This window comes from Vespula vulgaris, chromosome 24, assembly GCF_905475345.1.
Source record: "Vespula vulgaris chromosome 24, iyVesVulg1.1, whole genome shotgun sequence".
NCBI classification, from domain to species: Eukaryota; Metazoa; Arthropoda; class Insecta; order Hymenoptera; family Vespidae; genus Vespula; species Vespula vulgaris.
The window spans coordinates 2069860-2092463 of record NC_066609.1 but is presented as its reverse complement, the minus strand read 5'-3'; the positions used below and the strand labels follow the sequence as shown (position 1 = coordinate 2092463).

At 29.0% G+C, this 22604-nt stretch overlaps 4 protein-coding genes and 1 long non-coding RNA gene across 8 annotated transcripts in view; 3 read left to right on the top strand and 2 right to left on the bottom strand.

Annotated features, from left to right (window-relative positions):
• The window catches only part of LOC127072098 (uncharacterized), a 156487-nt gene extending 148385 nt beyond the window's left edge, over nt 1-8102 (bottom strand). The window contains exon 1 of the long non-coding RNA XR_007785312.1: nt 7993-8102. This is a non-coding gene — a long non-coding RNA (uncharacterized LOC127072098). The remainder of the gene's footprint in view (nt 1-7992) is intronic.
• On the top strand, nt 7107-8953 carry LOC127072093 (putative methyltransferase-like protein 7A). The gene is made up of 3 exons (XM_051012218.1): nt 7107-7497; nt 7958-8217; nt 8693-8953. Exons 1-3 carry the CDS (start codon nt 7221-7223, stop codon nt 8951-8953), a joined length of 798 nt encoding a protein of 265 aa, XP_050868175.1. The 5' UTR covers nt 7107-7220.
• A 9-nt stretch (nt 8954-8962) lies between these two features.
• On the bottom strand, nt 8963-13048 carry LOC127072080 (uncharacterized). 4 transcript variants are annotated; one of them, XM_051012176.1, is made up of 3 exons: nt 12937-13048; nt 12143-12251; nt 8963-12032 (listed from the first exon to the last, which is right to left on the bottom strand). In XM_051012176.1, the coding sequence occupies exons 2-3, from the start codon at nt 12209-12211 to the stop codon at nt 9303-9305; spliced, it is 2799 nt and encodes a 932-aa protein (XP_050868133.1). In that variant the 5' UTR covers nt 12212-12251; nt 12937-13048; the 3' UTR covers nt 8963-9302. The 4 variants fall into 4 exon arrangements, with proteins under 4 accessions (XP_050868133.1, XP_050868132.1, XP_050868134.1 ...); XM_051012175.1 differs by lacking the exon at nt 12937-13048 and adding an exon at nt 12338-12926; XM_051012177.1 differs by lacking the exon at nt 12937-13048 and having other exon boundaries at nt 12119-12251.
• An 867-nt stretch (nt 13049-13915) lies between these two features.
• On the top strand, nt 13916-15652 carry LOC127072095 (peroxiredoxin-5, mitochondrial). The gene is made up of 4 exons (XM_051012223.1): nt 13916-14225; nt 14624-14758; nt 14834-14965; nt 15078-15652. Exons 1-4 carry the CDS (start codon nt 14124-14126, stop codon nt 15267-15269), a joined length of 561 nt encoding a protein of 186 aa, XP_050868180.1. The 5' UTR covers nt 13916-14123; the 3' UTR covers nt 15270-15652.
• A 127-nt stretch (nt 15653-15779) lies between these two features.
• On the top strand, nt 15780-22476 carry LOC127072079 (structural maintenance of chromosomes protein 1A). Its single transcript, XM_051012174.1, has 20 exons — nt 15780-15993; nt 16085-16205; nt 16305-16404; nt 16512-16690; nt 16779-16917; nt 16994-17458; nt 17547-17975; nt 18086-18297; nt 18375-18543; nt 18613-18735; nt 18813-18944; nt 19027-19092; nt 19199-19356; nt 19487-19584; nt 19680-19984; nt 20059-20334; nt 20412-20591; nt 20709-20887; nt 21015-21192; nt 21499-22476. The coding sequence occupies exons 1-20, from the start codon at nt 15882-15884 to the stop codon at nt 21565-21567; spliced, it is 3690 nt and encodes a 1229-aa protein (XP_050868131.1). The 5' UTR covers nt 15780-15881; the 3' UTR covers nt 21568-22476.
• Nucleotides 22477-22604: the final 128 nt, after the last annotated feature.

Here is a 22604-nt window from a genome sequence, read left to right as displayed (position 1 = left end):
CGAAAAAAGTATTTACTCTCGTGACGATGTAAAGAAAGAAAAAAAAAATTATTTTTCTTAACGCATAATGCATAATTTTTGTTAATACAAAACGCATAACAGCACGCATTCATATATGCACTGACAGGATATCTGAATGAACGAAAATGAAAGAAAAAAAGGAAATATTCATTTTCAAGAAAGAATAAATTTTTGTCCTTTCGAGAAGACGATTATGCATGCAATAAATAGATTATCGGCAAAGCCACCCCCGTTGATGAGTGACGAATCCACCTGAATAACGGGATGAACATTTGCTATGGATTCGTCCTTACGATGGACGGATGGATCTTAGGTGGAAAAAAAGGAAAAAAGAGGAGACGAAAGAGACCTCCATGGGGTAGCTTTTCTAGGGTGCCGTCACGGAAAAATTGTGGAAATTAGTGGCATCTGGTGCCTCGTTTCTTTCTTTCTCCTTCTCTGTCCTTCTTTTCTATTCGTCTCTCTTTCTCTCTCTCTCTCTCTCTCTCTCTCTCTCTCTCTTTCTCTCTCTCCTTTTTCTCTTTCTCTTCCTCACTTCTCAACTCTGTTACCTAGTGTTTTGATATACACGCACACGCTCGCTCAAAATTCTTTTTTCCGAGGAAGACATTTCTGAAAACTGGGCGGGTTGATAGGTACTCGAAAGTCTGCTCGTATTTCTTTTGAAAAATTTAAGAAACGAAAAGAGAAAGAAAGAGACCGTTATAACTTTCAATCCAAATCTTTAATCTCGAGTTTGCGAAACGATCGACGCCATTTTCAACGAAATTGAAGATCTCGTTCGTTCAATAATAAAAAATATGAGAGTGACATCGTTCCTAAACGAGACGTTGAAAGTCACGGATAACAAAATAAATGAAAAATTTGTTAGATTGATGGGAGGAGAAGAAAAATCAGATTAAAAAAAAAAAATTGGTATGATAATAAAAGTCTATGAGGTGTTAAACGAGGTGTTAAAAATCGATTGAGAATTCAAATTTCTGAAAAATTTTTTAATCGCTAAAAAAAAATCGTAAAGTTCGACCGAAAGTTCGTGTTTAAAGATCGTTCGAAGAACTTTCGATTTTCTCTCTCTCTCTCTCTCTCTTCTACCTCCACTCCCAAGTTAGAGACCTATGGAACTCGTAGTTTGTTAAGGAATTCGAAATTATTTGGGAAAAGAAAAATTACAGGGATTGTATCCTCCTGTAGCTGGACAAAGGAAAATGTCAGCTTAACCTCGAAATAATGGTTTGTCCTTGTTCATAACATTAACTATAATAATAACCTTACTTTACTTACAATGCAGGTCGAAATAAGAACATGGTAACTCGTAAATCATCACGAAGAAAACACCATATCCATTGTTAACTTATACATGCCATAATTTTTGGACTTTTCTCTTTGAAACATTGTATCGTTTATGATTTGTTGACTTGTAACTGTTAATGAATTTATCAAAACTTATGGTGTCTCCTCTCTATCCTTTCTCTGGCTTGTGCCGTATTATACTGTACTCTTCTGTATTGTCCTTTTCGTAGTCTACCTATTTTCTCTCCCTTCCTTTCTCACTCTGATACATCGACCCAAACAAACGGGATTACTCGTCGTTCTAATAAACTACTTTCTTTACCACACGACGTATTTATTTCACGGAACGATTTCAATCGTTATTGTTTATATATATATAACAAAAAAAGAACAACAAGGATCGAGTTTGTTATTGAAAAGACAATGGAGCAAGTTTACAAAGACCTTCGAGTTTTATACGACGATTTCATGGAACACGTTTGTTTACAAATAATTCGAATTAAACGAAGAATCGCGTTAGAAGTGATCTGTTAATAAATTTTTAAGATACATATAGAAAGTAATATATATGTATACGTATTATAAGTATAACGTTGTATGTGATAAAAATCGAACAATCCTTAAGCGATTGGAAAAATCAAGTAAGCAAGTAACTCCTATCCGAAACAATTCAATAATTTTGTAATTTGCGAGAAAAAAGAGAAAAGAAAGACAAAAGGGAAGAGAGAAAAATTCATCCGAAACACGTCACGTCGACGTCACGAATAAGAAACTATAGATTTTTACGATCACCTAAAAACCTCGATTACGATTTAGAGCGAAAGTAAATTAGAAACAAACTTTTACGTAATTTTTCTTCTAATCGCAAGAGAGGTGTGTCGAATCTTGTAATATATTTTTTACAACGGAAGAAAAAAGAGAGAAAGAAAAAAGGAAGAAAGAAAAATGGAGGACGAATTAGAACAAAGATCGATGAAAATTTACTGTCGATATTAAAATATAGTTGAACAAAATGGAAGGAAGGTCGGAGAATAATAGCGTTGAACAAAGGTGTATATAGTGCGAAGGTTTGCAAAAGAAAGATAGAGAAAGAGGGAGAAGGAGAGTGAGTGAGTGAGTGAGTGAGTGAGAGAGAGAGAGAGAGAGAGGGGGTAGGAGACAGGAAGAGAGGGAAATACAGAGAAAGAAGAAAGTGGGAGTGGCCCTTTTTACCTCAGGAGGATCCAAAGAAGAGAGCGATGCAGTTCCCGGCGAACGTGAAGCACCCTCGCATCGCGCTCGTGCCGGAGACAATGGCGCCATATTGTGAAAATATTGATTACGATTCGGGCAACAATGGAGACAATGGACCCTGTGCGACTTCTTGCTGCGGTGGCGGTACTCGTGGAAAAGAGTTCCTCGAGTATGCATCTCTCTTCTCAAAGACCGACGCTCGATCGTATGCCGTTCTTCTACTCTCTCTCTCTCTCTCTCTCTCTCTCTCTCTCTCTCTCTCTCTCTCTCTCTCTCTCTCTCTCTCTCTCTTTCTCTTTCTCTCTCATCTACTCTTCTTCGGTTTCCTTACAAACCTTCGACGATAGAAGTGCTTTTATTCGTTCACAAGTAGGAGCGTTATTATATATATATATATATATATATATATACACGTGAATGTGTGTGTATGTGTGTGTGTATATATATATATATATATATATATATATATTGTACAGTAAGGAGCATCGCACAATGATACCGCAAGCTTCCATTCATCGACGTCCACCATCTTGTCTTGTTTGTTTCTCTCTTTAATAGATATATATTTTTGTTATTTATTTTAATATGTAGATATTTTGTTCGTTTGTAGACAACAAAGATTCTCAGCAGTCATCTTCGTCGATCATTTCTTTGAAATTTTCTGTTTTTGTTTCTTTCTTTTATAGATATAGATATATATATATATTGTTTTTTTTATTTATTTTAATATGTAGATATTTTGTTTTTTTCTTTTTTTTTTGTAGATAGTAAAAGAAATCGGAATTTATCATCTTGTCGAAAATTTCTTCGAGATTCTGTATATTTTTTTTTTTTTTTTATTATTATTATCGATTTTGTTCGTTCCAGCCAGCAGAAAAAAATTCGTTCTTCTCTTACACGTTTTTACGCAATACAATTTATGTGTAATTATTAAAGTATGAAATCGTGTAAATCGTACTCGTAAATTCGGGGAATAATATTTCTTTAATATCTCTATTATCCATGTTGCAAAAATTGTTCGTATTTTAATAACGATTTTAATTATAAATACAAGCTGTGTGCGTTAGTTTTTCCTTTTCTTTTCTTTCCCTCAATCGTTCGTAATAAAATGTCTCGTAATAAAACAAAATGATGCTAGTAAACCTATTGTATAATTCCGAAACAAGGATATCGCTCTATTAGACAAATTTTCCTCGAGAACGTACGGCGAAATAAAACAGAAAGAAAAAAGAAAAAAAAAAGAAAAGAAAAGAAGAGAGATGAAAAAGGAAGGGAAAAAATTAAAAAAAAAAAAAAAAAGAGAGAAAAAAAGAAGAAAAAGCGGAAAAGAAAAGAAAATGAAAAGAGAAAGAGAGAACAATGGTCTCGCGTTTTTGAAACGTGGTAACGAGAGAGGGTCGATGTTAGAATCAAAAGAACGAAGTGAACGAGCAAAGAGAAAGAGAAAGAGAAAGAGAAAGAAGAGAAATAAGAGAAAATACGTTCGACGTATTTCGGTTAAATATCGATAGAAAGGAGAAAGGAGTGGGGAGGGGAGGGGGTGAGACGCGGAAGGGTGAAATCGGACGGGGAGAGGGTGGTAGGGGAGAGAAGTTGAAGTCAATTCCCTTTGTAGTGAAAGAAAAAAGAAAAATAAAAAAAGAAAAATAAAAAAAAATAGAAAGAAAGAGATAGAGAGAGAAAAAGAGAGAGAGAGAGAGAGTACATTTGAAAAAAGAATGACCACAAACAAAAAGTTATGTTCCAATTCGCAATCGCTCGAACGAACCACTGTGTGTTTCGGTCGAAACCAGACGAAACGAAACGAAACGAAACGAATGGAGACGAATCTAGTCGGTTTGTAGTAAGTACTTATACTATATGCGATGTTAGTATAGTACACGATTCCCTACCCCATCATCCCTTATTCTCTGATCCCGTGGTGCACAGCACCCAAGGTAAGTACTAACTGTGCGTGTCACTGGATAACGCGCCACGCGATTCTAATTCCGATTGAGAGGCATTTCGCGATATCAAGAGGCGTTTTGTTTTCGGCATTAGGGCGGACAGGAGGCTGGCCGTTTTCGTAATGGCTCGTTGATTCGAGATAATCGAAAACGTGATTTTTGTATACGTATTTCTCTCTCTTTCTATCTTTCCGTCTGTATTTTCTGTCTCTGTGTGAGTGAACGAGAGAAGAATTTCGATCATTGCTGACTGCTTCTACAAAGATGAAGGTAATGTTACGAAAGAAAACGAAGGAGAGAGAAAGAGAGATGGCTAATTCTTTGTTCTATGATTCTAATTTCCGGTTCACTCAACAAACTCACATTCGACTTCTCGTCGATATTAAAGTTTTATAATAATTAAGAGAAATTTGCGATCGATCAATTTACTATATATATATATATATAAATAATTAATATATTATATATATATTTAGTATTATATAAATATATATATATGTGTAATGTATTTAATAAGATATATAATATATATTTAATATATGTCGAATATACATGTCACGTATGAAAATCAATGAACGAACGAAAGATTTACGATTACAATTTTACATAGCAAGGAGAAAAAAGAAAGAAAGAAAGAAAGAAAGACAAAGATAAAACGTGATATTTACGTATCACAAATTGTATTAAAAGAGTTAAATTAATTTTGCATATATTATATACGTAATTATACATATATACATGAATACACACACACACACATATATGGTGTAACATGTAAATAGATATCAGATCAGAATATATCTCGAACTATAGATGAAGATGAAACATATGTCGTTCGTGTAGATTACTTACTATGTGTAATAAGGCGATGTATTGCGTGTTAACGCAACGTCACATGTGTCGCACTTTTCACCCCAACCCCTCGACACAACCCCTACACGACTACTACAAAAGTCGCCGCGCGCAATTAGTCCGACTAAATGCCGTCACACTTTGCGTAATCGTTCGTCTCTCCCCTGTGTGTCCGTTTCTTTTAATAGCAAAAAAAAAAGAAAAAAAAAACGAGAGAGAGAGAGAGAGAGAGAGAGAGAGAGAGAGAGAGAGAGAAAGAGAAACACGTAGGTACATACAAAAAGATCATTAACGATCTAACGATCTAACGATCATCGCGCATCTGCCGTAACTGCGAAACGAAAATTCGCAGGAAAATAATTATTATTTTTTCCGCGTTTTCTTTTTTATTCTTCTTCTCTTTTTTCTTTTTTCTTTTTTTTTTTTAATTTCAAAAAACAATTCTACGAAACGATCTAATTAAAACGTTTTAATGGGGTGACAAATCGGGTCGTGTTTCTTTTTTCTAAGATTTGTTCTTTTTTCCTTTCTTTCTTTTTTTTTCTTTTCCCCCTTTTTTTTCCTTCTTTCTTCTTTCCTCTGTATTGCGCGCGGTAACTCTTTTCAAAGTGAAGTTGTTGAACGCCCTCGGGAAATGCTAGTTCAGCAAAAGATTATCGTTTTAAACGCGTGAAAGGTGAAAATTTTGAAGAGTATAGAACTCTCCTTAACGTAGCTTATTGCCGAGCACGAAGCGCATCCTTGTTTTATCTACTCGATCTCTCTCAGAGCAGTGAAAAATATTTAAATTATGCGAAATCTCATTCTATATATATCTCCCTTTCTCTTTACTACGTGAGTCGAACACACGAATAAAGAATTATTTTTTTTATATAGACAAAAAAAAATATATATATAATTAAATATTATAATAATATTTCAAATATGAAATTATTTTCAAATTAAAAATAAATATTATATTTATAATTAATAATAATATAATAATGATACGATAATATAATAATATAACGATATAATTAATTATAACTCTACATATAGATATATTATCTTTATAATTAATGATAATATGATTAATGATACAATAATATATTAAATAATAATAATTAACTTAAATACGAAATTATTTTTAATTTATCTAAATTAAAATACAAACAAATATTATATTTATAATTAATAATAATATGATAATATAATAATATAATAATATAATTAATTATAACTATATATATATTATTTTTATAATTAATAATAATAATAAATAAAGTATGGTTAATAATAATATTAAAATAATATTAAAAAATATATATATACATGGTATGTGTGTGTATGTGTGTAACTTTGATCGTTTCGACATTTTTTTTTTAAACTTTGAGAACGAGTTTTCAGTATTTAAAGAAAAAAAATGAAATAAAAAAGTTAACAGAAAAAGAAAATAAAAGTAAAAAATGCACTTAAGTCTTGTATATTTTTCGCCAGAACATTATTATCAGTAAAATCTACTTGATATCAGTATCGGTATGGTTATTACGAAAGAAACGTATAAGTCGCGAGACAAATATAAAAAAAAAAAAAGAGAAATAAAAAGAAAAAGAAAAAAAAAAGCCACGATCAAAATTCAAATAGGACGAATCAAGTATTTTCATAAAAATACGCGATACAAATTGAACATTATATATAAATATTTCTATCGCGAACTTTGTAATCTTTATCTTATCGAATGTTCAATGTTTAAAATTCTTCAGTATATACTTGAATTCTCTCGAGAACGCATGAAAAGTGTTTTATAATGTTCTTACGTTACATTAAAAAAGGAAATATATATTGACAAATTTATATAAAATAATTTTTTTGTATTATATACATAGATATTTTTGAGTCATGAGTAACAGTGATTTATGGTTGAGAGACACTGCGACGTTCTACGGAAAACTAATCATAACCCTCTTTATATTAATATTAATAATCGTTCGAAATTGGACGAAATTATGCGAGATCGTTTACAAATCATATCTCGTTGGATTTGAATTGGAATTCGCGGAGCTTGCATTCCCTTACAAAAAGGAATTATTTAAAATACTTGGAACTATGGTATCGAATGACGAATTATTAAGATCTATGGGATGCATTAGATTGCTCGAAATAGGTGTTAAAACAGGTGCATAATCGTGTGTGTGTGTGTATTTATATATATATTATATATATATATTATATATATTATATATTATATTATATATATTATATATATTATATACTATATATAGAGTGTGTAATAGATAGTTTGTAATAAATCAATGATCATTTTAAAAATTAATAGAAAACCAATTATTGATGATAAAATTTTATGATAATTGTTATTAAATAATTTGTTTAAAATATAATAATAGCTTCTTAATTGGTCTATTATTTGAAAACTTTCTTTTTTTTTTACGAAGAATTAATGATAGCATTTGTATTATATATACATATGTATATATATATATAATATATAATCGTGAAAAGTTCGTTATTAGTGGTTCTCAAATCACTAGTCGAACAATACGAAAATAATTAATTTTGTATAGTTTTTCGATACGATACACCGAAAAATTGTTTATTAATTTAAATAATGTTCGCAGGAGATAATATTCAATTTTATCCAGACAATACTCACTTTATCGGTGTTGATTGGAACGTAAGGTTAGCCGAATATCTTAACGATGAAAATCACTCCTTGGAATTCGGACACATTAATGTCGAACGTCTTATAATTGGCGATGGTAGCAATTTAAAACAAATAAAAACTGGTACCGTCGACGTCGTCGTATCGATTAGATCTTTGTGTTCGATAAAATCACCGTTGAACACATTCGACGAAATCAAAAGGATACTCGCACCGGTAAGAGTATGACGCGCAATTTGATTTAACGTTCAAAACTGTTGTCTAACCGTTATTACAATTGTAAAGATTTTACTAAAGGAAGTAAACGTATCGACCAATCAGATAAAAGAATCGATGATAGGTCGATCCATACGACCAATCATATCTATAATCTCATATTGTTTAACGTAACGTATTAAAAAAGTCAAATGAAATTCATCCTTTCTGTATATAAAAAAAAATGAAAAAAAATGATTGGTCTAGGATGACGTTAAAATAAATTTTTCACGTTTCCTATTGGTTAAGATTTATAAAACCGAGCGTCGGATTGATCGATAAAAAACAAATCATTTTTCAATATTTATAATTATTTTTTTTTTTGCAAACGTGATTTTGGATTAATTTGTTAAAATTAATTTATTGACAAAATTTCTTTTTTGTTCTTTTTTTTCTCTTTGTATTAAATTTAACGGAGTGTATTTATTATTTTCAGAATGGAAAATATATTTTTATGGAACACGTTCCCGAAACAAAAGGTTATATCGTACGTTGGTTGCAAATATTGTTAACGCGATCTGGTTTATGGCCCTCGTTGTTTGGAAACTGTCGTTTGAATTTTGACTTCATGGAAGAAATCAAATGCGCCGGTTTCAAACGTGTTAGATCAAGATCGATTACGTTAAATGGACCGGTTTCTCAGATCTTCCATTTGACATTAACCGGTAGGCATGTATTAGGAGTAGCAATAAGATAAGAGACAAAGTCTGTATTTTTATTTATTTTTCTTTTCCTTTTTCTTCTAATCGATCTCATTCTTTATATTATTTTCCTTATCTTACTTTATAATTTCGTTTTGATTGTATGCTACGTAACTATGTACAACTACGTAAAGCTTTTGATGTCGACTTATTTATTACACAGTAGCAATATTAAAGAATGTATTTTAATAGCAGAAACAAATTTCAGTAACATAATTACAAATAATACATTTAACATACTTAATATAAGTGATTATTATGATATTTCTTTCTGAATAAACATTCTTTAATTCGTTATCCCCAACTTGTATTTAATCGATGAATTGATTAATATTCGTCTAAGTTTCAATCTGAATCAGAGTCATAGGCTTTTGTATGGAAAGTAAATCTTTGAATATTATCTCTATTAATAGCTGTTTTCTTATTATTCTCCTTTATACTGTTATTCCATTCAGAATTATTTTTAGATGATATACCACTCGTTGAAGCTCCATATTGTTTATTACTAGAACAGGTCATATTAACTTTGATGTTCTTAGTTTTAGAATGATTTAATATATTGTTTATATTTTTCATGATGGATAAATTTTTTAGAGAATTGGATCTAGATCGTGTTAAAATACTTTCATCGGAATCATAAATTAACGTGCGTGGATTAAGTTTTGATTTTGTGATTTGCTTCTTTGAAAATTGTTTTTGATTTTGTTCTGCATAAACATTGAAAATACATTGTATAAACGGTACACTCGAATCCGAATCAGAATCTGAAGAATTGGAGTAATTTTCACGAGTACGAAAGGATAGCAAACTTTTCTTACGATTAGATTTTCTTAAGTGTGTTCTTTTTATTTTCGTTTCTTTCTCTGTGCTATCTATGCTTGAATTGTTTGAAGATATATTATTTATCTCTACATGATTTTTATTAAGTTCATTACTTTCGACTGATTTACTATTACTATTATTCATTCTTTCGTCAAAACTATTATACATTTCCGACGGATGGTTTATATGCGTTGTAATCGTCAAATGTGACAAACGATTTAATTTAACAATCGGTTTCTTTAACAATTTATCATCAGAATTTTTCAATTTAGTTAACTGTTTTTCTTTAGAAGGTGTAACATGTATTGAATCATTATTTAATGTATTATCCATTTGATTTTGATTCTGACCATTTTTCTGAAGATTTATACATTTTTCTAATACAATAACTGATTGTAATGTTTTTTCCAAAATCATGCTATTTGAATTAGGATCTACCTGTTTCCTTAACTGTCCTTGTCCAAGGGACAAAGACATATCTTTTGAATTTTCCTTTGATCTATCGTGTTTCTCTCTTCTCATATTCTCATGTTTAACAGATTCTTTAGATTGTTTTATTTTATTTAAAGTTTGCACGTTATATTGTACTTGTAGCCGTTCAAGGAGTACTACAGGTTGCAATCGTTTCAATTTTATGTTATCTGAATTTTCATCCAATTGATTTTTTTTCATCTTATCAGGATTGAATAAAATTGAAGAAGTGTTTAATATAATAGTCGAAGAGTCACTTTCAATAGAATCAGTAGATGTTACATCCCTACGATTACTGATAATTATAGTACTTACATCACTATCAACAACATCTGTATTATTTTCTAATCTAGGAAGAAAGATCGTGCATCTTGAAGCATTTGAAAATGTTTCAAAGTCGGATTTCTGCGTGTCCTTCTCCCTATTGTTAATCTGATCATCTTCCTTCAATTCTTCAATATGAATATGTGTATTTTCTTTCCCTGTATAATATTTCAAAGTTTCTTCTGACAAACGTTCCAAAATAATATAAGGATTAAGATTTTCATGTAATGTATCATGTACAATTGGATGAGCATTAACGTTACTTTCTGGTTTTTCTCCATTCATTTCCCTTGCAGCAAGTCTAGTAAATCGTCTTTCAACATCAATATAGTCAGAAGTTGGAAAACGTTTAATTTGCTCTTTTAATGCATTACACGATATAAATAACCTCTCATTTACTAAACTTTGAGAAATTACTGGAACATCATTTTTAATATTTGTAAGAGTCTTTTGACGTTTTGCGATATGTACCTCTTCATTTTTATCATCATTTTCGCTAATGTCAAAAAATTTATTCATAGAATTATTTAAACAGAATTTAGTTTTCCTCTTCTTTTGCAATATCTTTTTTTGTGTTTCTTCAATAGGTGGACTATTTCTAAAGGCAGGATGTAAATCCTTTTTCGTTCCTTTCGTATCATTTTCCTTAAATCGTGCTACTATGATATCAGTAGGAGAATCTCTACCGCTATACAATTTCTTTTGTCGAAAATATTTTGAATGACTGAAGGAGCCTTCGCAAGGAAAACTTAGTGACTTCTTAGCATCTATAGATTCTTCCATTAAATTCTGTATTAATTCTTCTGTATTATGACAATTAAGATCATTTCCTTCTTTGCTATTTTCACAAATTTCATTGGTATCTGTCATATGGGATATTGGTAATTTTGATTCTTTCATTACATTATTTTTTTCTGACCTCTGATTTTTCATATGCTTCATACTAGGATTATATATGTTTAATAAAGATTTGCTCATAGAAACATTGGAATCTACACCAGTATTACTTAAGTTTTCATGCATAATTAATGTCTCATCTTTTTCGCAGGATGTATTTTCATGTAACGTATTTTGAAAAGAAATTTTGCTGGAACATTTACTATCTACAATAATAGCCATGGTCTCTATTTTTTTTTTAACATTTGTATTTGATAAAATATATGCAGCAGTATCTACAGAACTGCAATTCGAACTACTATTACATAACTCTTTGCCATTTGATCTGTGTATAGATGCAGTATTAGGAATATCACAGGTTTTATAAGAAGATAGTTTCTGATTCAACGAACCTGTATCAGAATATTCACTATCACTGTTATATGTCCGATATGGTAAATAACCAGTATTTACCCAAGATTGTATAAAGTTATGCGATAAACGAGATGGTGTCCTAGATGTAACAGTAAATTCATTGCCAGTTTCGATTGGTTTTACATTTTTCATTTTCTTATGGGTTACCTATAATATAGATATTAAAACATATATATATATATTTTTATTCAATTAACACTTAATAATAAGTTATTTTGTAAATATTTTATAACTTGTCTTTAAAAAATAATTTGTACTTCTTTAAAGGATTCTTCAAGAGATATATCGGAATGTCTTTCATCTTCCTTTAAAAGTTTTGTCAACATTGATGAATCAGCTGCATTATTTCCTTTCTCTGTCGTTGCACTGCAAAAAAATATTCATTTCAATAACAACTTACATTTTATTACAATAGAACTATAACAAACGCTATAATAAAGAAATAATTTTACTTTTCAACACTATGTAACAGAAGAAATTCTTCATCGTCGATATTTTTTTTCGTCATATAACTTTCTGACATTTTAATAATAAATTATTGACAATACACATTTCATTTGTACACTTTTTAGTAAATTATTTCCAACTATATAAATTAAAGACCACAATAACAAAAATGTAAATAATAAACACACTCAAAGAAATTAAAGATACAAATACAAAACAAATATTAATTACATTGCAATATTGCCAACCACATACATTTAAAAAAAAAAAGAGAAGAAACATATAGATTCATAAAAATTAATATTTAGATAATAACTTAATGCGCTCTATCATAATTATAAATAGTCGATTAATTAAATGTAAGAAGGTTACTGTATTATATTTTACATTTTAAATATCTTAGTTTTTTGAAAATAAGCAGGTAAGCCAATATAAATATAGCACTGGATTATTGCGCATTGAGCGATGAAAAGTAAACATTAAGTCTATGCATAAAAATAAAGCTTTTTGAAAAATTCGAAAAAGCTATATCCTCGCTTGAATCTTTATCTTTAAAACGAGATTTTGTTCATGAAAATCGATTAAGAATTTCGTCTGGACTCACGATTGACGTGAACATTACTTTCGACATTTTCTGGCGAAAAAATTCGAAAAAAGAAGTTTCGTATAATGGCGCCACTGAAACTTTGCGGAGTAAAGAAGAAGCTCCAATTCACACTGCCGATTTTCATGTAAATGTTGAGCCGTATGTGTTTTGTTTCTGTGAACACGTGACCATCCATCGATAGAATACTATACCTAATTTGATAACAAATACGAAGCGATTTTTCGAACAAACTTACGTTTTCGTTCGTTATCGTTTCTTTTTGTCTATCTACCTTATAATCGTATCATCGATACTCGCTTTTATTTTTCTTTCTTTTTCTATATCAATTTTATTCTGATTCTTACTGATAATTTTATTGATTTTGAAGAACTATTAATTTATACGAAATTCTGTCGTGTTTAGTAATCTTTCGATTAATATTTTTAAGATATCAATTATCTATAATTTTATCTGTACTTCAATAACTTTGTATAGTAGGTTTTTGAATATATATATACTTTAAGTTCGTCTTCCTTAATTTTTATAAAGTTTTTGTTTGTAACTCCCGTATTCGTTTGTCTCCAAAATAATCTTTTGAATTAATTCGTTATTAAAAAAACAATTTAAATAGATTTCCCGCGCTGACGGTAAACTTAAAGCCTTATGTCAATGTTTTTTATCGTTTTCTTTTGAAGACACAGTAGTTAATTTACGAAAAATAAAATAAAATAAAATAAAACAAAAATTATATTTTTCGAGTAATATTAATTGGAGTAATGTTCGTTATTCGTACAATAACGAAGTTCACCATCTTTGTAAAATATACGTACTTACGAGATTGTGTAGTTGGCTTTATAATAAATAATTCTTAGTTTAAAACGAATATTGTAAACTTAAGCAAAAAATTGAATATCAATAAGTTGGTATATATATATATGTATGTATATATTTCATCATTACTACGTAAATAAAACGAATGATAAAAGAAATCATTTGTTATTTTTATTTATCTTTTTTTTCATGAATATTTGGATATGTTTATATAATAGGATATTGCGCAATAGAACATATCCATTTTGTACCGGCTTCTATTAGAGAAGTCAAGTGTTTTTGTGAGATATCGTTCTTTTGACGTGAGCGATAAATACGTATCTTGATATACTGGGTGATATTTTGCCAACGGCTGTTCATATTAATTTAAACAGATGAATCAATTCGTAAATCGTGCCATTACTGTTCACGGGAAGTCATCGCTAGGTTCTCTCGTTCGAAATTTTCACTTATCATTGCAAAACATGGTTATCGCTGTAAGTTAATCTATTAAATTTCATTCGATAATTACAGAAATAAAGAGTATGAGAGAAATGGAATATAAAATTGTAAAATAATTGACATTCGACATAAGATTTTTCTAATTACTAAAAAATTTCATTTAATTTCCTTTCTTTTTCTTTTTTTTGACTTTTATTATTTTTTAATTTTTATTATCCAAATGAAATACATTTATCGGCTTTTTTTTTGAATCATTAATTAATTAATTAATTAATTATTGACGAGTTTCATCAAATTTGATACATGTTAGAGATTTAAATTTCAGATAAAAAGAATAATGTTTGTTTTAACATCATTTAGAATTGTTCATTTATTCAATAACGTTATTGTTAATAGTAAAGTATTTATTACATTATTTATTATTAATATTTAGGTTGGTAGCAAGTTACCCTCTGTTGATCTTTTCGAAGATACTCCGGCAAATAAAGTAAATCTAGCCAAACTTAGTGCTGGAAAAAAAATTATTGTTTTTGCTGTACCTGGTGCTTTCACTCCTGGCTGTTCTAAGGTATATTTTTTATATCTTTATAAATTTTCTCTTTTTATATTCGTCATCTTGTATAAATTTTATCTGTTTATCTAGACACATTTGCCTGGTTTTGTTCAAAAAGCTAATGAATTAAAAAGTAAGGGAATCAATGATATTTATTGCGTCAGTGTAAACGATGCTTTTGTTATGGCTGCCTGGGGTAAGGAACAAGGCACATCAGGAAAGGTACTTGTTTATGATTTTCTTGATCTAATTTTTTGTACTTTTTATATTTCTTTATAAATTATTTATATGTGTATACGTTTAAATACTTAGTTCATTCTTTTCTAATCCATAGGTACGAATGCTAGCAGATCCTAATGGTGCCTTTGCAGACGCTTTAGAACTCTCAGTTGATTTACCAGTCTTAGGTGGAAAACGAAGCAAACGCTATTCTATGGTTGTCGAGGATGGCGTTGTAAAAGAACTTAACGTCGAGCCAGATAATACAGGACTTTCTTGCTCGTTAGCTGAACATATTAAACTTTAAAATGTGAAGAGTTTCTTTTATTCTTATATAGTAATATTTTTACTAGCTTCACCGGTTGTCTTTTTCCACACTTATTATTAATTTATTATACATACATCTCTTATTATGTATAAAATTTTCTATTATATATTTATTTGAAAAAATTTCATGAAATAAGTTTAATACAAAATGTACATTATTTATAGATAATAGAATGTTTATTATCTGTGAATATCGACAGTTTAAGATCAATGAAAGTTCTGAGAATTTCTTGGTCAATAGGTCAACAAGTATATTAAGGATAATAAAACTGATTCATATTATTTAATTGACATTATGTTGCACATTGATTTAATTATATGTATTAAAATAATATATGATAGAAATAAATCGCATTCTAATTACCTTAATTATTATCATTACACGGAAAAATCTATAATTTATATAATTTGAATATGATTACTATATCTTTATAACGTTTCTATATAAATATCAAACATTATCGTCCCATTATTCAAATAAGTTGGCAGGACTGATTCAGATTGATGAACAATGTTCGCTTGTGTTGAACATTTTGTGGCGCCAATTGAACTCTTTTGATATTACATGTAATTTATTTTAATAATTTTTAAAATGCCTGCGTTTTTAAAACATATTGAAGTAGAAAACTTTAAATCGTATAAAGGAAAGCTTATTATTGGTCCATTAAAGTCGTTTACTGCAGTTGTCGGACCAAATGGATCCGGTAGGTTATGATTTTGTATATCAACATTTTTATAATGTATGACAATACATCAGCTGTACGACAATTTTTAATACTTTCTGTTGACTTTAAGGTAAATCTAATTTTATGGACGCCATTAGTTTTGTTATGGGAGAAAAGACTAGTAGTTTACGCGTTAAGAGATTTAGCGAACTTATCCATGGAGCTTCAATTGGAATGCCCGTAGCACGAAGGTATTATTTTCTTTAACAATTTACAATAACATTTATTATATATATATAGATATATATTTTTTCATTGTTACAATAGTTAGTTGTATGTTTATGTTATAGCGCATCGGTAACAGCAGTATTTGAGTTGGAAGACGGCAATGAGAAAAGTTTCATGCGTTCTGTTCAAGGGTCATCTTCGGAACATAGAATTAATAATAATGTGAGAAATCTCAATAGTGATAAATTAAATAGAAAAATGCTTAACACAAATTATTCTTACTTGATTAGAATATAGAATTTTGATTTATTATTTTCTGTTTATAATAGGTCGTCACAAGTCAAGTTTATCTCAATGAATTGGAACAATTAGGAATTAATGTAAAAGCTAAAAACTTTTTAGTGTTTCAAGGTGCCGTTGAATCAATAGCTATGAAAAACCCAAAGGAACGAACTGCACTATTTGAAGAAATTAGTAATTCTGGTGCTTTAAAGGCAGAGTACGAAAGGTAAGTGTATTATTACGTTAATCGTTATTTATTATATTTTCGATTTCTTTGCGTATATAGTATAATCATATAAGTCTATACATCTTAGATTGCGAACAGAAATGTTGAAAGCCGAAGAAGAAACCCAATTTTCATATCAAAAAAAGAAAGGCATTGCTGCAGAAAGAAAAGAGGCTAAGTTAGAAAAAGAAGAAGCAGAAAAATACCAACGTCTTAAGGAGGAATATGTACGTCGTTGTATCGTATGTTGTTCGTTAACTATTATTTATCATCTTTAATTCTTTATTAAATTTATAATTTTAGATAGAAAAACAAGTCGAATTGCAATTATTTCGCCTTTTTCATAATGAAAAAAGCATTGAAAATTTGGAAGTAGCACAAAAAAAGAAACAACATGAGATAGAGAAAATCGAAAAGAAGAAAGAGAAGGCGGAGGAATTACTGAAAGAAAAGAAAAAAGAAGCTGGCAAATTGGGTCGCGATCTTGCAAAAATAGAACAAGACATTAGAGAAGTGGAAGTAGAAATTACAAAGAAGAGACCTACATTTATCAAAGCAAAAGAACGCGTAGCACATATGCAGAAGAAAGTGGAATCGGCTAGAAAATCTTTGGCTCAGGCACGTATCGCCGACGAAGCTCATAAGAAAGATATACATGAACTCCAAGAAGAACTTCGACAAGTCGAAGAAGCTAAAGCTGCTTACGAAGCAAGTATAGCTGGACAGTCGCAGCTACAGGGAAGAGATGTGCAGCTTGAAGACGAACAGGTATTTATATACTTATTATACAAATAAAAAAAAATTAATAATATAACAACTTCAAGAAAACAAAAAAAAAACGTATTGATATTTTTAGGTTCGCGAATATAATCGTTTGAAAGAAGAAGCAGGCAAGCAATCCGCAAGATATTTACAACTTCTTGATTCCATTAATCGAGAACAGAAATCTGATCAAGATAGACTCGATAACGAGGGTAGAAAGAAAACTGAAATAGAGAATAAACATAAGCAAAAAGGTCATATGCGTGATGAGGCTTTAAAAAGAGTAGAAAAATTAGAAGAACACATTCGAACCTCTGAAGCTGCATTGGAAGATCAAAAGAAGCTTAGAGCTGATTTACAATCGGATGTCGGTACATCTAAGGATAAAATACAAAATTTGCAAAGAGAATTAGAGAGTATTTCGGAACAATTAGGTGATGCAAAGGTTGACAAACACGAAGTGTCTAGAACTAAGAAAAAGACCGAAATTGTAGAAAACTTTAAACGTTTATTTCCTGGAGTGGTATGAAAATAAATTATTCTTTTTTCTTTTTCTTTCTTTCTTTTTTTTTTTTTAGTATTATATTCAACTGAATGATACTTATGGAAGTCTAATTTTTGTGACCTTTGCAGTATGACCGAATGTATAATATGTGCGAGCCGATCCATAAACGTTACAATGTTGCCATTACAAAGGTTCTTGGTAAATATATGGAAGCTATTGTTGTAGATACTGAAAAAACTGCCAGACAATGTATTCAGTATCTCAAAGAACAATATTTGGAACCAGAGACGTTTTTACCACTTGATTATATTCAAGCTAAACCACTGAAGGAACGACTTCGGTAAATTTGGAATTTTCTATTAAATTTATTTTCAATATTACAAACAATAATTTAATATAGAACATTAATACTTTTAGCAATATTCAGGAACCTAAAAATGTGAAACTGTTGTATGATGTATTACATTTTTCACCAAAGGATATCGATAGAGCTGTATTATTTGCTACAAATAATGCTCTTGTTTGTGAAACTCCTGAAGATGCTAATAAAGTTGCTTATGAAATGGATAAAAAGGCTAGATATGATGTAAGTATTTATACGTTTTACATAGACATACTTTTTATGATATAAACAAAATTTCCGATTTATTTGTAGTGCGTTGCATTAGATGGAACATTTTATCAAAAAGCTGGAATCATTTCTGGTGGTAGTCTCGACTTAGCTAAAAAAGCAAAGAGATGGGATGAGAAGCAGATGTCGCAGTTGAAGGCACAAAAGGTATTGTTGCATTTTATCAATATTTATATATATATATATAAAACGTTATTAGATCTTATGTGTACATTTTATTATAGGAAAAATTAACAGAAGAACTCAGAGAATCATTAAAGAAGTCTCGCAAAGAATCCGAATTAAATACTGTTGAATCCCAAATTCGTGGCCTTGAAACTCGCTTAAAATACAACAAAAGTGATTTAACAGCGACTGTATGTATTAGTACATTTAATACTTAAGTATTTGTAATTATAATCTTTTATTTTTAATTATTACATAATTTTTGTTTTATAGAAAAAACAAATTGCCGAACACGAATCTGAATTGGAAAGTTTGCAAAGTGATTTAAATATGTTTGGTGTAAGTACAAATCTTACATTACTTTTTTTTTATTAATTTTTTTTTTTAATAAATAATATTACAGATATATATATATATATATTTATTTATTTATTTCATTACACAGCCTACAATAGCTGCAATTGAAAAGACAATGGCTGAAAGAGATCAAGAAATACAAAATATTAAAGAAAAAATGAATAATGTTGAAGATGACGTATTTGCAAGCTTTTGCGAACAAATTGGTGTTTCTAACATACGTCAGTATGAAGAAAGAGAATTAAGGTTTTTATATATACATATAAATACAATATTATGATATATATATATATATATATATATATATATATATATATATTTATGATACTTCATTTGCAATTAAATAATGTTATAACATTTTATTTATTTATAATAGATCGCAACAGGAAAGGGCGAAGAAACGAATGGAATTTGAGAATCAATGTAATCGTATATATAATCAATTGGATTTTGAAAAACAACGTGATACAGAAAGTATGGATTTATTTTGTAATATGAAAAAAAAAAGAAAATATTTGTAATGTCTATATAATTAATATGAAAATTAATATATATTTAATATAATTCAGGTAATGTTCTGAGATGGGAACGTGCTGTACAGGATGCCGAAGATAAATTAGAATCTGCAAGACAAACTGAGTCTAATCAAAAAGCTGAGATAGATCACGATGAAACACAAATGGAACAACTTAAATCTGCACGCAATGCTAAGAAAATGGAAGTCGATCAGAAAGAGGATGAAATAGGTAAAGCTCGACGCGAAGTGGGTACTATTGCTAAGGATATTCAATCAGCCCAAAAGCAATTAAATTCTATTGAAGCAAAAATAGAACAAAAAAAAGCAGAACGTCATGCTATTCTAATGCAGTGCAAGGTTCGTAATCGTAATTATTTGAAAAATAATATTGATTTCTAATAATTTTTTATATATTCATTGGTCTTATTAAGATGGAAGATATAGCAATTCCAATGCTTCATGGAAATATGGAGGACATTGCCGGAGAAGCTAGTACAACTAATGCCAGTGACACCATTACTGATTCATCTTTAAGTACACAGCAACAATATGAACGTGAAAGACGAATCACTATTGATTATGCTCTTTTACCTGAAAATTTGAAAGATATTGAAGAAGAGGATACGAAAAAAACTACAGATAAATTAACAAGGACAATTACTGATTTACAAAGTACAATTCAACGAATACAAGCGCCAAATATGAAGGTAACACATACAAAGATATAATATAATTAAATATAAAAAAATATATATATATATTTATACATGTTTATATTTTTTAGGCTATACAAAAATTGTATCTTGCAAAGGAAAAGTTACAAGAAACAAACGAGGAATTTGAACAATCACGTAAAAAAGCAAAGAAAGCAAAAACTCAATTTGAGAAAGTAAAAAAAGAACGACATGATAGATTCATGGCGTGTTTTGAACATGTAGCTAACGAAATAGATCCTATTTATAAGGTTTGTTAATATTTAAAATTAATATATATATATATATATATATATATATATATATATATATATGTATAATTGAATTGTTGGATTTATTAAATGATCTTTGCATTAAAATCATTACAGAGTTTAGCAAAAAATCAATCGGCTCAAGCGTTTCTTGGACCGGAAAATCCAGAAGAGCCTTATCTCGATGGAATTAATTATAATTGCGTGGCACCTGGTAAACGATTTCAACCAATGTCTAATCTTTCCGGTGGAGAGAAAACTGTAGCTGCATTGGCTTTGTTATTTGCAATTCATAGGTAAACTTATTAATATTTTATTACAAGTATGAGAGTACTTAGGAATTTGGATAAATCTTTTATTTTTATTTTTTTATTTAATTTTTTTTATTTTTTATTTTTTTTCCATCTTTTTTTTTTTTACTAGCTTTCAGCCAGCACCTTTCTTCGTTTTGGATGAAATCGATGCAGCGTTAGATAACACTAATATCGGAAAAGTAGCGAGTTACATTCGAGATAAAACTAGCTCTCTTCAAACTATTGTTATATCGTTGAAAGAAGAATTTTATTCGCATGCAGATGCGCTTATAGGAATCTGTCCAGATGTAAGTTTTTATCACACTTCCGTAATTAACAATATTTATTTATTTATTTACATGATATATATATTATATACATAATATATGTAATAATATTATACATAATTACCATGATGTATATATATTTATATATATATTATATATATAAATGTTAAAAATTGTATATTACATTCCCTGCAAAGATTACTATATAATCTTTCTAAGCTATATAGTAGCCTAGTATAAAATAAAATATAGAAAAAAAAACATTAATAAACAAACATAAAAATTTTTTTACATATCTCATATTTCATTTTATACTTTTTATTTCAGGTTGGAGAATGTTTGGAAAGTAAAGTTTTAACTCTCGATTTAACAACGTTTCCTACGCATATTAATTAGTCTCCAAGATTTTTTTTTTTTTTTTTTTTTTTTTTTAATATAGACCAGATCTTATTCTCTTTTTTTTTGTTTCCTATTTTTTTTTCTTTTTTTCACATACTACGATTTTATTTAAAATAACAATATTTTATAAGGTAACACATATTCGATTAAAAATATTATACATATATATAGACGGTGTGAATATGACTAGGAATTTATAGATTAGGTATCATGATATCTCTAAAGAAATCATGAAGATTAATATCATTTCGTTGAAGTAAGATAAATTTATAATGCAGATTTAATCAAACTTTGATTGTAACGCATTAATATTTGAGGATAACCGAACTAAATTTCTTAGGTATCCTATTACGATAATATTTTTTTACAACTTTAACGCGTGCGGATGACGTGTTTCACATAAGGCAATAATTTATAATTTCTAACTCGGAAAAAGAAATAAGGTGATGGGTTGTATATGAACAAAAAAAAAAAAAAAGAAAGAAAGAAAGAAAGAAAAGAAAAAAAAGAAGGTAAAATTGTTACAGTTCATTGTATTATATCTTCATGCTCATTGATGAAAAGTTAGATTTTTTATAAATATGTTCTATTTTTAATGACCTATTTTGTTGGTTTCTTTTTCTTTTTTTTTTTTCTTTTATATGATATATGATATAACTTTCATAAAACAATAATATAAGTGTGTTTCTCTATTTGATTCAGTATTGAGTACAAATAATATATGACATTATTTTGTTGGTATTGATATCAGCGCGAACGTGTTATCAAATTATAAAATATTAAAATATAAGCAGAGAGAAAAAGAAAAAAAGAAAGAGAGAGAAAGATGAGATGAGAACATCTCATGTAGAATATGTATAAGTTTGAATTTTTTTTTGGCAAATAAATTGATTATATTAAAACAAACGAATCGAGTATTGTGTAATATAATTGTATAATAATGATGTACTTTTAATAATATCAATATATTAGAAGAAAGTATTTATGTGTATGTGAATGGGTGGATGAGTGTTTTAGATATAATTACTAAAACA

Excerpts from the sequence above, each read along its gene's own strand:
- LOC127072093 (XM_051012218.1), top strand. The coding sequence starts at position 7,221 with ATGAGTAACAGTGATTTATGGTTGAGAGACACTGCGACGTTCTACGGA. Across the intron at positions 7,498-7,957 it reads CGAAATAGGTGTTAAAACAG|GAGATAATATTCAATTTTAT; the intron begins GTGCATAATCGT and ends TAATGTTCGCAG. Across the intron at positions 8,218-8,692 it reads TCAAAAGGATACTCGCACCG|AATGGAAAATATATTTTTAT; the intron begins GTAAGAGTATGA and ends TATTATTTTCAG.
- LOC127072080 (XM_051012175.1), bottom strand. The coding sequence starts at position 12,408 with ATGTCAGAAAGTTATATGACGAAAAAAAATATCGACGATGAAGAATTT. Across the intron at positions 12,252-12,337 it reads CTGTTACATAGTGTTGAAAA|TGCAACGACAGAGAAAGGAA; the intron begins GTAAAATTATTT and ends ATTTTTTTGCAG. Across the intron at positions 12,033-12,142 it reads TTGAAGAATCCTTTAAAGAA|GTAACCCATAAGAAAATGAA; the intron begins GTACAAATTATT and ends TCTATATTATAG.
- LOC127072095 (XM_051012223.1), top strand. The coding sequence starts at position 14,124 with ATGAATCAATTCGTAAATCGTGCCATTACTGTTCACGGGAAGTCATCG. Across the intron at positions 14,226-14,623 it reads TGCAAAACATGGTTATCGCT|GTTGGTAGCAAGTTACCCTC; the intron begins GTAAGTTAATCT and ends ATTAATATTTAG. Across the intron at positions 14,759-14,833 it reads TCACTCCTGGCTGTTCTAAG|ACACATTTGCCTGGTTTTGT; the intron begins GTATATTTTTTA and ends CTGTTTATCTAG.
- LOC127072079 (XM_051012174.1), top strand. The coding sequence starts at position 15,882 with ATGCCTGCGTTTTTAAAACATATTGAAGTAGAAAACTTTAAATCGTAT. Across the intron at positions 17,976-18,085 it reads AACGTTTATTTCCTGGAGTG|TATGACCGAATGTATAATAT; the intron begins GTATGAAAATAA and ends TGACCTTTGCAG. Across the intron at positions 18,544-18,612 it reads ATAAAAAGGCTAGATATGAT|TGCGTTGCATTAGATGGAAC; the intron begins GTAAGTATTTAT and ends ATTTATTTGTAG.